At 48.0% G+C, this 17,016-nt stretch overlaps 1 protein-coding gene across 1 annotated transcript in view; it reads right to left on the bottom strand.

Annotated features, from left to right (window-relative positions):
• Nucleotides 1-17,016, bottom strand: part of MYBBP1A (MYB binding protein 1a) — a 43,887-nt gene that overhangs the window by 24,446 nt on the left and 2,425 nt on the right. Inside the window, exons 3-17 of the mRNA XM_066635436.1 lie at nucleotides 16,329-16,412; nucleotides 16,097-16,171; nucleotides 15,675-15,782; nucleotides 15,324-15,514; nucleotides 13,084-13,251; nucleotides 12,224-12,341; nucleotides 11,495-11,784; nucleotides 10,717-10,833; nucleotides 9,926-10,051; nucleotides 7,927-8,133; nucleotides 7,336-7,444; nucleotides 4,997-5,096; nucleotides 4,747-4,901; nucleotides 4,295-4,387; nucleotides 995-1,177 (exon numbers count right to left, since the gene is read on the bottom strand). Of these exons, the coding sequence (XP_066491533.1) occupies nucleotides 995-1,177; nucleotides 4,295-4,387; nucleotides 4,747-4,901; nucleotides 4,997-5,096; nucleotides 7,336-7,444; nucleotides 7,927-8,133; nucleotides 9,926-10,051; nucleotides 10,717-10,833; nucleotides 11,495-11,784; nucleotides 12,224-12,341; nucleotides 13,084-13,251; nucleotides 15,324-15,514; nucleotides 15,675-15,782; nucleotides 16,097-16,171; nucleotides 16,329-16,412 (2,124 nt within the window). The remainder of the gene's footprint in view (nucleotides 1-994; nucleotides 1,178-4,294; nucleotides 4,388-4,746; nucleotides 4,902-4,996; nucleotides 5,097-7,335; nucleotides 7,445-7,926; nucleotides 8,134-9,925; nucleotides 10,052-10,716; nucleotides 10,834-11,494; nucleotides 11,785-12,223; nucleotides 12,342-13,083; nucleotides 13,252-15,323; nucleotides 15,515-15,674; nucleotides 15,783-16,096; nucleotides 16,172-16,328; nucleotides 16,413-17,016) is intronic.

Below are 17,016 nucleotides of genomic sequence, written 5' to 3'. Positions count from 1 at the left end.
TCTTGGAACAGAAAATGTGTTTAAATCATGCTTTTATATAATATACATACATACATACATACATACATACATACGTATGTATGTACGTATGTATGTATGTATATATATGTATGTATATGTATGTATATATATATATATATATAATTTTAGCATGATTTAAACACACACACACGCACGCGCACGCGCACTCTCCTCCCCCCCTACGCATGCATTTCTCCTCCCCACATCACACAGCAACCTGCACATGGGAAGATGCTCTTTCTCCCTCATCATCTTAGGGCAAAATTAGACATTTGGTACCAAATGTGAGACTCTCAAGCCCAGTGCTCGACACCCACAATCAAAGTATCCAGGCATGCATGTGTGTGTGGAGAGACAGGGAGTATTTGGAAAAGAAAAGTGGCACTTGAAGGGGGGAGTGAAAGTCTTAATGGTCACCAGCCATTTCCTTGCAGCAGGAGAAGCCTCTCCCCACACCACATTTTTTGATTGTGTCGAAAAAGTAGTAGGGGCAGAACAGGCTGCAGAGGAAAAGTAGCAGGTAGAGGATGGGCTCAGCACCCCCTCTGAAATGGTATAGCCTCAACACGGGTCTAGGCCTCTCCAGTCCTCTTTATTACAAGCAGAATTTGTCATTAGAAAATATATCATCCTATTTTTAAAAAACAGACCAAATCCCAACCAATCAGGGATGCCAGTTGGCTACCTGGTTGCCATCTGAGGCAAAAAGGATTGTGGGGGAAAAACAGCATCTGTGGAAACAGAACTTGCTGGCAGGCCACTCCACAGAATGCTTGCTGAGGCCTTGCATATCTTGGTCCCATCTCCATAGTGAACTCTCCAGGAGAACCCACTGGACCCCAATGACCTCCACACACACATCTGCTATAACATCTGCCTGGAGCAGAACTCAGCACACAGAATTGGAGTGACCTGAACTCAGAGTCCTGCGATTTTCACAAGCAAGTCCAAAGTGTTCGTTCCCTGAACTCACCAGGGCATTTCCAGCCTGCAGGGCCGTCCTCAACATAGCCTGAAAGTTTTCATCCGTCTCTTCGTCCATGTTCTCCTCTTCGCTGTCCGTCTCTGCGTCCTCCGCTTCCTCGCCGCTACTCTCATTATCATCTTCAGAACTGTCCTCCGCAGAAGAACTCTGTTCAGCGTCACCATTTTTGGTCTGTCAAAAAAAGCAACGGACAGGAAAGGTGACAGGGTGCACCACTCACTGCCAACACCAAAATATGTGGGGAGGGGGAGGCAGGACCCAGGATGCAGCCCTGCCCTGGGCCCCTGCTGGTGCACTGGGCTCTGATGACAGCATAACCCCCTTAAGATGCACCCCCCCCAAACTCACAGGCAAATGGGGAGGGAGACTTGTTCAGAGTTGGAAGTCCCTTCCTCATGAAGTGAAAGGGGAGCATATTTAGCATTATCTCTTCCTCTCCCTTCCCGCTCAAATAGCAAGAAGAGCTGCTACCATATCCCCCCCTTTTACTAACAAAGAAGTAGAGTTAATGTGCCTGCCAAGTCCCACAGCCCTGCCCAACCTTCCCGTTGGCCAATGGGCTTCCTAACCTTGTGCCACTACTTGGACTTTTAGGTGAGAGTTCTTCGGTCAAAAAAGGGGGTTGGAAAACATAGTGGCTGTCCATCTCTGGGTTAAGTTACGGCACTGCCATAGGTGGGTACCGAGATTGAAGTTTCAGAAGTTGGCCGGGCATGGTTTCTAGTAGGCGTGGCTTCTCAGGCCAACACCTAACTCCAAAACCTATCCAGGTCAGCTTCTGACACACTCCTTATTCTGCCTACTTGCGACTGAGTTAACACGACACATCTGGGTTCATCGGCCCAGTCCAGGAAATCATAAGAAAAGCCCTGCTGGATCAGGCCACAAGGTTAAAACAGTCCAGTTTCTTATATCCCACAGTGGCGCAACGGAAGCGTCCTATGAGCAGGAACACATAATATGACAAGACAGCTACATCCTGTTCTCATGGCTTGTAACCCATGATGGACCTTTCATCTATAAATCTGTCCAGTCCTCTTTTAAAAGGGTATCTAGGCCAAATACCATTCCCATATCCTGTGGCAAGGAGTTCCACAGTCTAAGTCAGTGGTTTTCAAATTGAGCCCTGGGCAATTCTCCCTTAAGGGACGGGAAGGCAAAGATGCGATGCCCAGCATTGCACCTCTGATCGGGACACAGGGGCGCGCTGCCACTCACTGCCGACTGCAGCAGCCTCCTGGGGGTCGGGAGAGCAAAGTGGCTCTGAAACTCTCCCTGAGAATGTGAGAACCACTGGTCTAAGTACGCACATTCCATCAAATCACAATTTGAAGCTCATTTGAAAATGCAACCGTTCATGGTTACTGTGATTCACTGTTAGACTTGAATCCAGACAGTGCTGGGCTGGTTCAGATGTAGCAGGAAACCAGGCCTTTCTAGTAAGCTTGCGCCCTGGCCCACAGTCAAGCCACAACTAGGACCATTGCTGTTTCATGAGGCAATTATTGAAATGGCAGCTGTCTTTCTTAGCCACAGTTAATTCTTCTAGAGTAGGGGTGCCCAAACCCCGGCACTGGGGCCACTTGCAGCCCTCAAGGCCTCTCAATGTGGCCCTCAAGGAGCCCCCAGTCTCCAATGAGCCTCTGGCCCTCCAGAGATTTGTTGGACCCCACACTGGCCCAATGCAACTGCTCTCAGTGCGAGGGTGACTGTTTGACCTCTCGCATGAGCTGTGGGATGAGGGCTTTCTCCGCTGCTTGCTGTTTCACGTCTGTGACACAGTAGCGGCAGCAAAGGAAAGGCCAGCCTTGCTTTGTGCAAGGCCTTTTATAGTCCTTGAGCTATTGCAAGACCTTCCCCTGGGGGCTGGGGATAAGAATAGGCCCTCAGTTTGGCTGTACTTGTCGTAAGAGACGACTAAACAGCCACCAGGTAGATGGGACTCGTCAGCCTGGGAAGGCAGCTCGTCTGAGAGAAGGAAAACTCTGATCCCAAACCTCCACTGCCTTGTGGCTACATCCAGTTATGGAAAAGGCTTCAGGAGTCAACCTCGAGGCAAAATCTGGAGCTGGAGTCCCTGAGGCAGTTCATGGCCGAACACAGCCACGTTCTGGCAACTCCTGCGACGCCGCTGGAACCAAACGTACTGGCTTCTGCCTTTCCATTGGACCATTTCAGCAATGTGGAGAGGGGGGATTTGCTGCATGGGAAACAGTCTATCCTCCGTATCTACATTGCCCAGGCTTCGCACACTGGAGAGGACACTCTGTTCCAGAACCACCATTCAGAGCGCGATTCAAAAGTCTTCCAAGACTGAAGGATGCCAACATTGCAAGACCTTTATTCATTCATATAAGTTCTTCTTTAATACATTTATGTAAACTTATGTAAATGTATTCAAATTTTAAAAGTAAATGAATTCTTTTTTCCCCTGGCCCCCAACACAGTGTCAGAGAGATGTTGTGGCCCTCCTGCCAAAAACTTTGGACACCCCTGCCTTAGAGCATTCAGACATGCAAGTTCCCTGCCTGAAGCAGTATAGCCTAAGACAGGGGTGTCCAAAGTTTTTGGCAGGAGGGCCACATCATCTCTCTGATACTGTGTCAGGGGCCTGGGGGTGGGAAGAATTAATTTACATTTAAAATTTGAATAAATTTACATAAGTTTACATAAATTATTATACTAGAGGTGGAACTTATATGAATGACTGAAGGTCCTGCAGTAGCTCAAGGCCTATAAAAGGCCTTGCACAAAGCAAGGCTGGCCTTTTCTTTGCTGCCACTACTGCATCACAGATGTGAAACAGCAAGCAGTGGATGGAGCCCTCATCCCACAGCTAATGCAGAGGTCAAAGAGAGCCTAAAGGGGTCAAACAGTCGCCCTCACACTGAGAGCAGTCGGGCCAGTGCAGGCTCCAGCAAGTTTCCGGAGGGCCAGAGGCTCATTGGAGACTGAGGTGTCCCTGAGGGCCGCATTGGGAGTCCTCGCAGGCCGCAAGTGGCCCCCGGGCCAAGGTTTGGGCACCCCTGGTCTAAGACACTGATTTATCACCACAGTGCGAACCATGTCTGCTCATAGGAACTAGGATGTCCATGTTCCTCCATTCTAAACTCACCTCTCTAGGACTATCACATGAAGCAACCATGGCCACTTCCCACGTCCCCCAATTTATGAAATCAAGTTTGCAACATTCGGAGTTGCTAAGAAAAAGCAGGTAGTCTTAGAATGCTAAAAAATTTTATACTTTGCAAAGTTTATGGTCATTCTTACAAACACAAGGGAACTTACAATCTCTGCCAGAAATGTCTTCTTCTTCTTTGGGGTTTCTTCGGTGATTACGATTGCACTGTCTTCATCTTGGTCTTGCCCTGGATCAAGAACCTTAGAGAAACATGTCAAAATGCATTTGTACGGTGATCAGGTTGGCTTTCAAACTTAGGTGACAGGAATCATCTCAGAAGAGCCATTCCTTCCGGTAGGGTGGTGCCTGCAGCGACACAGACATACACCCTCATAGAAGAGTCATTTTCTCACTTAATAGGAAATGCCACTTCTAAGAGGATTTCTGCTAGAATGCATGCAGCCTTTAAATAAACACAAGCATTATCCCCTTTTAGATAGAACTTATCCATGCAAATTTATGCAGATTTAAACAACTAGTCAATTAATTGTTCAATATGTCATTAACTGGGGGACAGCTGGAGTAATAAGACAAGCACCCCTCTTGGGCTGCAACTCACATCCAGGATGAGCTGCAGGGCCCCCTTCGTCATATGTCGGCAGACAAGTCCAAACACGCTTTTGCAGACCCGGCGGATGAGCCCGCTGGACTGGGCGAGAAGAGAGAGGAGGACTTCCACAATCACCTCCACCCATTCCAACTCTTCTTTGCCACCTGTAAGAAACAAACAAACACACCCCGTCAGGTATTGCCCTTGGCACACAACACAACAGGCCTGGATTGCAGATCACACAGGAATGGAGACTCACCAGTTGCCTCTGTCTTTTCTTTCATCTTTGGTTTCCCACCACAGGCCCTCTTGATGCAGCTCTGGAGATCAGCCAAGATGTTCACGCACTCTGTAGGTGACTAATTGTGTATAAATCAAGCAAGAGAAACAAGAGAGAGAGAAAGAGAGAGTGTGTCTTTAGAGGGCAGGCTAGCAAGCCCAACGTTTTAAGAGGGCCACTAGGAATTGTCAGTATTTGTCAGAACGAAGATCAGGATGGATGGAACAGCTTTCAGAGTGGCAGCCCTATCTCATAGGTCTTAAGAACTTCTCATTTGCATAGTCCTGTCTGTCTATACCAAGAGGGAAGAGGCAGAGCAGCTCATAGGCAAGTACCTGCTGTGCACTTAGAACAGGGGTGCCCAAACCCCGGCCCTGAGGCCTCTCAATGCGGCCCTCAGGGAGCCCCCAGTCTCCAAAGAGCCTCTGGCCCTCTGAAGATTTGTTGGAGCCCACACTGGCCCGACAAAGTGTGAGGGCGACTGTTTGACCTCTCGCGTGAGCTGTGGACTCCCTCTACTGCTTGTTGTTTCGCGTCTGTGATGCAGTAGCAGCAGCAAAGGCCAGCCTTGCTTTGTGCAAGGCCTTTTATAGGCCTTGAGCTATTGCAAAACTGTCATTCATTCATATAAGTTCATCTTTAATATATTCATTTATGTAAACTTATGTAAATTTATTCAAATTTTAAATGTAAATTCTTTTTTCCCCCGGCCCCCGACACAGTGTCAGAGAGACGATGTGGCCCTCCTGCCAAAAACTTTGGACACCCCTGACTTAGAAGGTCCCAGGTTCAATCTATAGTGGTATCTCTGGGTCGGGCTCAGAAAGACCTGCTGCCAGTCAATGCAGAGATTTTCAATGTTTTTCTTCTCCAGCACACTGACCTCAATGGTCTTCTCTATGGTCTCTTCCTCTTGTGATGTCACTTCCAGCTTCCTGGAGACTCTTCCAGGTTCTGTGGCTATTTCTAGGGCAAATGTCTGTAGTAACAAAATTGTCTGTCCCTCTGCTAGCTCTAAGAGGCTCAATTCGATAGTACTAGCAGTTGCCCTAGAAACAGAGCCACAGAACCTAGAGGAGTTTTTTAGCAATTTTCAACTGCTGTGCTCCAAACTCCCACAGCACACCTATGGACCTTTCATAGCAACTGGTGTGCTACCAATGTACTGTAATACACCAGTTGAAACCTCCGTTGTAGACAATGCTAGGTGAGATTGGTCAAGGGGCACCTTCCTACATACTTGTGAGCCAGGAAAATGAAGACCTGCCACTTTGTTACGTGAAAATCCCCTTTTTCCTTTTAAGTTGTGATTTTTATATCTGATTATGTTATTATGGACTAAGATATCATACAGGCCAAGCAAACAAGCCCAATTTCCAAAAACCTGGTAGAAGTCACAAGTTTGCACAACCTCTAGCAATGCAGGGATGCCTCCTGATCCAATCGTTGTTATGCAAAACAAGCATGCACCTCCAGAGGAAGAAGTCTATTGTTCTATTGTTGTAGCTTTATCACTCTTAAGCTCCTTATGCAAACTGCCTCCCTCCCCCAGAAGGCCAGTCATGGCCAATACCCAGTCATCATGTTCTTGCATGCTCCACTTGTCCTACTGTGTGTAGTGAGCATGCGCATCCAGGAGGCCACATCCGGGTCATTCACATCCAGCTTCCAGGTCAGCCATAACCCTTTAAGAAGAAGCTCCGGCCACATGGTCTCTCTCTCTCTCTCTCTCTCTCTCTCTGGCTGCCCCCTCCGAAGCAAAGGTCCTCCATGGGACTCTCCCCTCCCCAACTGCTCCCCAGGACAGGTAACTATCCTGCGTTTCTGAAACTCTTAAACCTTCTTCCCCATCTATTCCTCCCTTCTTCCCCCATCTTTAGTTAGCAAACTGGGTTCAGCAGATTAAGGGACCCCTAAAATCCTTCCCTACAACCTATCCGTTTCTGATTCCTTCTCGGATGCACCAAATACATAGCACATGCAACCACCATAAAAGCTAGGTACATTTTTCAAGTACTAGAACCAAGAAATGTATTATGTTTATCTTTGTGTGTTTTGTAATAAAAATATAATCTTTGACTGAACGTTATCTTTCTCCCAGTCTCCTCTTTAAGTTAAACAAGGGATTTTCTCTGCTTTACACTGTTTTGTTATCCAGCCTGCGATCCTGAGGTTTCCAAAAGGGTAAATGAATAATTCCCCTTAAAACATAACAGCCCTTTTTGGTAACAACTTCATCTCAACCCATCCTTCTACGTGGGTGGCTCAGAAATTCTAGGCACTGCTTAATTCCCTGCTACCCCAACAGGGAATATTACCTTGAAGAGGTGAATGCCCACCAACAACAGAAGGTGCTGGAAGGCAGAGGTCTTCAGGCTGTCATTTTTCTTCTCTTTCTTCCTAAGGTCTTCCACTGTCTGCAGCATTCTGCAACAGAAAATGGTATTGATGATGATGTGGGAGGGGGGTATTTGAGTCATCCAAAAAGTCTGAGTTGTCAACCAACAGCTCAGATGTTTTTAAAGCATTAACTTCAACAGGTATATCTCTTAGCCAGTCTGATGATTAGAGCAGACACTTGTGGAAACAAATGAATTCACTCTGAAACCATGAAATTCAACCTTTTTTTTTTCCAAAGTTGAGAGCTGTGGCAACACCTGCAGTTCCACCAGGTGGGCAGCAGGAGGAGCCCTTCTACAGCTGCCCAACAGTTAGGGGCAAAAGGATGAGAAAGCCTTGGCTATGCAATGGAAGGCACCGCCTACACGGTGACACTCTTGGCTTCATGGAATACTGGACAATATTTGACTGCAGTCAACGGACACTGATTGGTCAATTGACCAGCATGCTGATTTCTGGCCAGCTCTTGGTGGCCTTATGCAGCTGAAAACTCTGCCAACGTCTCTTACCGGTCCCAGGCGACTTGTTCCTCCTCACTGAATGGCACCACGGCCTTGACATGTTTCGGGTGGGAGAGGAGAATCTGGGAGTACTGGACCAGGAGATAGATCCAGGGGTCTCCACTGGCAGTCAAGCCATTTAGGTGCTTCTGCCTCATTTCTTCAGCTTCTGCTGACTCCCCCAGAGCGGGCATCGAGCTCAAATACTGAAGCAAACTGCAGAAGGGAAAAAGATATCTATCTATATCTATATCTAATTTAAAGCTCATTTGCATAGAAAATATATATTTTCCTAAAATATATTTTTTATAGCTGCCTCCGACACATTCTCGGCATCACCTGGCAGGACAACGTTCCAAACAACACAGTCCTGGAACGTGCTGGAATCCCTAGCATGTATGCACTGCTGAAACAGAGACGCCTGCGTTGGCTCGGTCATGTCGTGAGAATGGATGATGGCTGGATCCCAAAGGATCTCCTCTATGGAGAACTCGTGCAAGGAAAGCGCCCTACAGGTAGACCACAGCTGCGATACAAGGACATCTGCAAGAAGGATCAGAAGGCCTTAGGAGTGGACCTCAACAGGTGGGAAACCCTGGCCTCTGAGCGGCCCGCTTGGAGGCAGGCTGTGCAGCATGGCCTTTCCCAGTTTGAAGAGATACTTGGCCAACAGACTGAGGCAAAGAAGGAAGGCCCACAGCCAGGGAGACAGACCAGGGACAGACTGCACTTGCTCCCGGTGTGGAAGGGATTGTCACTCCCGGATTGGCCTTTTCAGCCACACTAGACGCTGTTCCAGAACCACCATTCAGGGGGCGATACCATAGTCTTTCGAGACTGAAGGTTGCCAACAACAATTGTATTTTTTATATAGAGGACTTCAAAAAGTAGGTTGAGCTGGACTGAAACAGACTAAATCCTGATGTACAGCAGCAACAGTGAAACATGGGAACAGCAGAAGGAGGCTCAAGGTAGAAGTTCTTTCCATTGTTGCTGCTTATGGCCAATCATCAGGTCCACCTAGCTGAGCATGGTCTAACCTGACTGGCAGCAGGGTCTTCAACAAAAGTCCTTCCCAACACTTGCTCCCTTCTCTTTCAACCAGAGAGGCTACAAGCAAAGCAGCTGTTCCACCGCCATTTGGAGGTCCCATCCCACATAAAATCTGTTCTGAACCAGGAAAAACCTAGACCATTGGTCAGCAACCTTTTCAGCAGGGGCTGGACGTTTGGCAATTATGTCATCACTGGGTTGCTGAGTTCTCGGAAGCGGCAGCGTAGAGCTCAGTTTAGGAGGTGAAACAGCAGAGCCGCCTGCCCAGGTTTGCAGAGTCCCTCCGCCATACAGCAAATCATGCAGGTGGCTCTGCTGTTTTCTGTCCATCATGCAGCAAATTGGATGGGAGCTTTCGCCTCCAAAGCTGAGCTCTGTTCAGGCCAGATGACCCTGGATGCCAGACTGGATTTGGCCTGCAGGCTTTAGGTTGCCAGCCCCTACCTTAGACTGAGAGCCCAATCTTATCCAATTTTCCAGTGCCAGTGCAGCCGTGCCAATGGGGCATGCACTGCATCTTATGGTGGGGCAGCAGTCACAGAGACCTCCTTAAGCTATGAAAACTTTTGTTCCCTTACCTTGCAGCTGCACTGCGGCTGCACCGGTGCTGGAAAGTTGGATAGGACTGGGCCCTGAGTCAGAACACACATCCACCAAACTCAGCAGTGTGAATGGCAGCAGCTTTCAGGTGAGGCTTGGTCCCAGTCCTGCCAACCAGGACCTTCCCTAGGCCAAGCAGGTGTTCTGCTGGCAACCCACAAGTTCACCCCTATGTAGGTAGAATTGTTGGCTCTGGATAGCAGATATCCCAGGCATTTAGCTTTCTGGTCCCCCGGACTCCAGGACATCAGGGGAGGATTTAGGCCGCATGATGCTAGCCACCCACCTGGCAAATCTATCCAGTTTATTTAGGCACAAGCTGATCCACTGAGGCAAGCTCAGCAAATCAGGTTACCTGAAAAAGGAGTTTGCTGTCACCGTGCGGGATGGTTCACTCAAAGGCACTGATAAGGCAGCTTTTGTCTCAGGTATTTCAGAGGTTGGTTTCTTTGTCCCGAAAAAAGCATGAAAGAAGCAGAACCTGGAGGAATCGAACAAGAACCACTTAATATGGGCTGAGAACAAAAAAGAGAGCCTTCACAAGGGATGGACAAGTTCACTGCCTAGAATTCAACTTTCATTTGAAAACCAGGTTTCTTGTCTTCATATTCACAGCAAGTAAATATATCAGGGGGAGGGGAGGTAAGTAATAAAAGAATGCAGATTCTATTGAGACTATTGTATGGTGTGTACATCCCCCCAATAAAAAGCACTGAGGCACATTGAAGAGTAACAGACATATCACAGCTAACAAGAATTCATCAGATGGGCCTACCCCACATCCAAGGCAAGGTTGGGACTGAAACCAGTGCAGCCAGGGGCAAGGGGAATCACTTCCCCTTACCCCATGTCACGCTGCAGCAGCCCCAATGGGGATACTCTGATCTGTGCCACCTAAAGAGATGGCATAGATCTGAGCAGCCCAGAGCTGCCCCGGGCTGCCCAGGAATGGGGTTAGGATCCAGCATAAGAGCCGGATCTTGGCCCAGTTCCTTACTTACCTCCTGCCCACCCACAGGCCCACCTACATAGATGGCAGCATGGCAGCTCTCAGGGTTAGGCTCCCTGGGACCTTCAGATATGGAATGAGCCATTCCCTTGGCAAGCAAGTGACATGGGCAACACATCCAGCTTGCATTTTCTCACCTGGCAATATCCATCACAAACTCTTCTTCCCTCTTGACCTGGGGGTTTTCAACAATCCCCACAAGCCGGGCAATAATCCACTTTCTCAGTCGTGTGACACAGTGCTCTGTCTTATTGCTGCAGAAAGAAATCAGCATCAAGAGAACATTCCTCAAGTCTCACATCTCATTGATTTTTTTTTTAAGCATATGAAGAAGAAAGACTTGCACCATTGCAGAACGATTTCAATGCTCAAAACAGCTTTGAGTCTTGCAAAAAAAGACAAGCCAGTCTGTCTGCAGATGTACTAAACATCATCCTCAGTACTCAGGTACATATCACACACACTTGGACAAGCCACACAGGCAGTGGTTACCAACCTTTTTGACTGACGACTCCCTTGACCTACTGGGACATTAGGGATACAGTCCCACACATTATATAGGGTGGCAGGTTTTTTGGGGGGGATGGAGTAAAAATAACAACAGATCTATAAAGAGGTGGAGCCAAAGAGCTTTGGGGATTGGGGAAGCATAGGCCGTGACTGCCATTATGTAAAACACAACGACAATCTAGAACAATCTAGAACAGCAGCAATAGGAAAGTGAAGTGGTCATTATGGCTGTGGTGAGCTAACCTAAGTGCAGGAGCAGGAAGGAGGTTCCAGACCCTTTCCCAAGAGGTGCCCTCTTGCACAAGTTCATGAAAATGAAAGGGAGTTTGCAACCAAACCACTGAGAAACCTGCCCAGAGCACATTTAGAAGACTCAAGCCTGTGTCCCGGGAGACAGAGACTTGCCTGTCACTCTTTTTCTCGATCTGCTGCTGCCGCTTGGTGGAGAAATCAATGCAAGCCTCCAAGTCCGGGCAGAGAAACATCTGCTTGAGCCAGTCGGTGTATTGCAGCAAGGCCTCAGGAAGCAAATGCCGAACCACTTTCCAGAAGGTGGGCACGACCGGATAGCCTTGGTTGGTGAGCGTGGAGAAGCCAATCATTACTGCCAGCTGCTTCTCAGGGTCAGCACAGCCCTCCAGGAATGAGCCAACGTAGGCCTCCATCTCCGGGGCAAACTTAAATCTATCAGGCAGCTGAAAAAGGGAGCACAGAATCCCTGCTTTGCGTGCAGAAGGTTACGGGTTCAATCCCTGGCAGCGTCTCCAGGCAGGCCTGGGAAAGGGCCCTTCCTGAAACTCTGGAGAGCTGCCAGTCAGCGTTGACAATGCTGAGATGGATGGACCTAGAGTCAGACTCAATGCACAGCAACATTCAGAAGACGAAGAGAGGCTGTAGCTCAGTGGTACAGCATCAGCTTTGGGTGCAGAAAGTCCCAGGAAAGACCCTTGCAGCTCACCAGAGTAAATGCATTGATCAATATGAACATTCAGTGCTGCTTTACATACCAGTGGTTTATCCAGCTTGGATTGTTACCAAAATACATCTAACTGGAGAAGCCAGGGGCTAAATCTGGGAAATCCTGCACGCAATCCTTCCCTCACCTGCATCACCCATCCTGCGGCATTCACCTACCTGAGTTGACACCACGTGCGTCCCGTATCGGCGCATCACTTCCCCTCGGAGAACCATCGTTAACTGGTCAAGAGACAGAAGCGGGAGGGCACTGCCCAGCAACCGATAGCACATGTAACTAAGGGAGAAGGACACAGAAACAAGCATGTTGAGGGGGAGCAGAGAAGTGAGGTGGCCGGGTTTCTTTTCAACCCAAGTTCACTCACAGCCCTCACTTTCTATGCTAGGATCTGAACCCAAAGGTTCTCTAGGGTGGAGGTTTTCAACAGGTGGGTTGAGCCCCAGAAGCGGTCATGTCCTGATTTCAGGAGGGAGGCCTGCAAGTACTGCCATCACCATCTCATTCTGAAGCTCAGACCTGCATAGTTTGAAGGGGTGCAGCTGTCAACTGGCTCCACCCCAAAACACCATTTTGCATCTGGTTCTGTCACCCACACCAGTAGCTATTTTGCACCTGGCTCCAGTTGACAGGTCTGTCAATGAAACAGATACCGCCGCTCCCAAGCCCGACACCTTTCTACCCCTGCTCTAGGGGCTGCTTGAAACATTTCTCCAACTAACAGAAGGTGCATCTAAAACCAGTGTGGTGTGGTGGTTAGAGCATTGGGCCAGGAGGACCCAAATTCAAATCCCCATTCAGCCACAAGGTTCAGTGGGTGATTGTGAGCCAATCATTTCCTCCCTGCCTAAACTTAACCATCATAGGGCTTAGGTTTCAGCTACCTTAACAGTGTGTTGTCTGGACAAATCAGGAAACTGCGGTTTGCAACCAACAGCAAAAAGAAACTTTAAATCTCTTCCCCTTGTGTGCAGTGGGTAGACGGTGGCTTACAAGGCCAAGTACAAGTTTCCCAACAAACCTGAAGGGCCCAACATTATCCTTGAGCAATGTATTTTCGACCGCTTCCTTCCAAAACAGCTCAAATGCATTCTCCTTCAGCGCAACTTTCATCAAGTCCAGCCCAACGGTCGGAAGCACTCTGTCCTTCTTCTCCGACTTCACAGCCATCTTCAAAACCTCAACAAGCCTGGAAGGAAGAGCAAAACCAAGAACAACATTTCAAAAACAATTACACACACAGGGGCACAGTCACGTCCTGAAACAGAGATTTAGGGAATTGTGGTTTGTCTCTACTGGGGTTACTTTCCCACTTTATTAACTAACCACAATTTCAGATATAAAAGGAAACTGCAGTTTAGTCAAAGCATATGATTTCATCCTACTTCCAAAATGTGCTCACAAATCTACTGCAAACGTTTCCTATTCTAGTTCACCAGCTGATCACACTAAACCACAGTTCCTTAACTATAGTACACTGAGGTTTATTCACAATAATCTAAACCACAGTTTACATGGTCGACTAGAGAATGGCCCAGTTTACTCTGCCCCTATCCATGCACATGCCAGTTCAACTACTTGGTTCCTTTTTGTTGCAATTTACAGTCCAGAGTTATAGCCAAGTTGGCAAACTATGGTTTTACATTCATCCTCCAAATCAGAATTGGAAAGATTTGTGCTGAATAGGAAGTTAATAGGTGAGTAGGCCTGGACAGGGCAAGCACATGGACCCAAATCTCACTTGTATGGTGCTATCTGTGTAGAGCCACTCTCTTTCACCAAGGATTGCAGGGACTCCAAAAATTGCAGGGACTCTGCACGCAAAGCACCAGCTCCACTGCTGAGTTACAGACAGACACTCTCAAAGCAGCTGCCTTCCACTTGGCCACTATCACCTCCTTGGGCTGGCAAGGGCTCTCCACTATCCAAGATCCTTTAACGCAGAGTTGCCAGGGATTGAATTTCGGACCTTCTGCACAAAAGGTTGCATGACAACTGCTAAGTCACTGACACCGCAAACCTTCGCACGTCTACTCTGAAGGAAATCCCATTAGTTCAATGGGACTTGCTCCGAAGTAAGTGAATATAGGACTGCAATCCTATACATAGATGCCTGGAAGTCCCACTGAACTTAGCAGGACTTCGTTTTCAATAGACATGAGTAGCACAATCACGTCTTATCAATTGAAATACTATAAAAAGAATGGCAGAAAATACAGAACTGGTTGGCTGAAAAATGGACACTATTTAGCAAATACCAACTTTTGGTCAACTTGCATGTCTCTGAATGAGTTTATTTTCTTCAACTTTTGAAGCTAGCTAAGGTAAGAATTGATTTTTATAAGAATTGTCTTTATAATAGATTAATTATTAGTATTATTCTCCCAACAGAATGCTACATGCTCTAAAAAGCAGGCACTCTGAGATGCCTCTTCTTGTTGAGACAGACCACTGGTCCATCTAGCTTTCTAGTGCCTGACTAACAGAAACTCTCCAGGGTCTCAGAAGGAGAAAGGTCTCTCCCAGCTCTCTGTCTCTGAAAGGTCGCCATTATCTGAGATCTTCTCAATTGGAGATGACAGTGATGGAACCTTTAGGAACACAGGACGCTGCCTTTAACCCGAGTCAGACCACTGGTCATCTGCACCGACGAGCAATGGCTCTCCAGAGTTTCAGGCAGAAAGTGTTTCCTAGTCCTACATGGCAACGCAAGCAATGGAACGTGGGACCTTCCACATGCCAAGCCAGGGTTCTACCGCTGAGCTCAGATCTCCTTCTCTGCTTTGCCACGTTCCACTCTTACAAATACAGTGTGCCCTCGGTATCAGCAACCAATCTATCCCACCCCACCGATACCAAATTCCATGGTTAATGGAATCTGTAGGGGACCACGGTTGCGGCACTGTGGGGACTTATTTGGGGGTTGCACATAGCCTCCCAGTTTCCTCAGCTGCCAGTTGTAACAGGAAGGCACTTCTTATCACCGGTGTGCAGCCTCCCCATGCATCAGAACACCTGCCAGACATGATTGGAAGGCACTCCTGGTTCACATTCATGAGGTCCTCTGAAGTCCTCCAGCCACGGGCTCAACCTCTGCAGATACCCAAATCCATGAAAGTTGAGCCTGCAGCTCAGGAGAGCCCACCGAACTTTTGAGTAGGAAAGGCACAACTTCTTCAGAGTCAGAATTTTTGCTTTACTTGCATCACCGTGAAAGCTGAGAAGTGCTGTTACTTTTGGCGTCTATCCCTGGCGGTCTACCTGGGAATGTTTTCCGTGGTGATAACAGTGGCTGTCCCCAAGAGGACCTTCAGTTTCTTGGGCCGGAAAACTTTGGGGAACTTCTGGATGCCCACGAGCAGGAGGTCAAGCTGGCCCGGAGTGCTGAGGGCAGAGGTGAAGTCATCCTCCAGGGCGCTGAAGAGAACTTTTTCAAAGACGGCTTCTGGAATCTGAACAACAAGAATGCAAACTGAACAACTGTTTGGCTGGGAGCGAAACCAAACTCTCCGCTTGGTTGCTCTCCACTTGGGCCATTAAACTTGGGCAGCCACCAAAAGGACAGAGATGTTTGATATGTTCCCCTTGGCAATTGTTCCCCCTGCTCCTTACCTCAGAGACTATATCAGTCAAAGTCTTCCTAGGAAGGTCTTTAAGGTGGGCGTGGTGCTCCGACAAACTCTGAAGAAGCTGCACACACTCCAGGAGAGCCTTTGTATCCTGCGATGTTAAAAGAAGGAGGGGAAGTGTCTACAAGGTTGGCTCGGGGCCACAGATCAGTGGCAAGCACTTTCTTTGCATGCAGAAGGTTCCAGGTTTGGTTTTCCACATCTCCAGTAACACGGCTGGAAAAAACATGCTTTGTGCTGGCTCCATTTCCCCAGTCATTTATATTCTCATCTGGTAACATCTTGTCCCCCGCGTGGGTTACACCCTGTGAAGCTGCTGCAATTTCCAAGTACTCTTCAAGGGCAGCCCAGGGAGAGTACACTGCAGCAGTCCAACCACATGACCAACATGACCAACAGTCTTACCTTTGCAAGGCGCCCAGACTGGAACAGAGCCAGCACTCCAAAGAAGTTCCCAAACAGAGCATTCCTAAAGAGTTTCTGAAATCACAGCAAAAAAAAAAGAGCACAGGACAGTCAGACCATCAGTGACAAAGCATGTCAATATATCAGTATCCCAGCATTTAGCTTCCTCCCTAAAATTCCTCATTTCAGCACAACTGTAAAAGCTGAAGCCGCAAAGCCTGCATCTGCTCACCTTCTTGACTCTCTCAAGGTTGTGTTTTTCTTTGATCTGCTCCAGGACTGTTGAGAGAGAAATCTCCTCAAAAACTTGCAAGACCTGGAAGTGAGAGAAAGGGAATGCTGACAAATACGGGGCATACAAAGCAGGTATTCTGCCAGGGAGCTATTGCTGTATCTCTAATGCCTCAAAACAGGAAATACACACTGAACCAAAGCCAAACAAGGATCTCATAACAACACAAGAGGAGCCCTACTTTGGTCATCTTAGGTCATCTGAGGAGGCTCTTCTACAAGTGCCACCTCCGTCCCAAGTGAGGGCCCAATCCTATCCAATTTTCCAGTGCCAGTGTAGCCATGCCAATGGGGCATGCACTGCATCCTGTGGTGGATGGGGAGTCCCTGGGGCCTTCTCAAGGTTTGGGAACATTTGTTGGATAGGAAAGTTGGATATGATTGGGTCCTAAGTGGGTTGGCAGCTTGGGAGCAAGGCTTCTCTGTAGTGGTGCCAAAACTATGGAATTCCATTCCAGGCAACTGAGAACTACTTCCTCATGGCTTTTTGGCGAGGGCTCAAAACCTACTTGTTTTTCTGGCATTTGGTTGCTGAGTGGATATTGGCCCTCTGTGCCTCTGAAATACAGCTGTGACTTGACTGCCTCCATGGAATAATTTTTCCCCATTGACCCAATGATATTTGTTAC

This window comes from Tiliqua scincoides, chromosome 8 (assembly GCF_035046505.1).
Source record: "Tiliqua scincoides isolate rTilSci1 chromosome 8, rTilSci1.hap2, whole genome shotgun sequence".
Lineage (NCBI taxonomy): Eukaryota > Metazoa > Chordata > Lepidosauria > Squamata > Scincidae > Tiliqua > Tiliqua scincoides.
The sequence above is the reverse complement of the archived record's forward strand: the minus strand, read 5'-3'. Positions and strand labels throughout refer to the sequence as shown.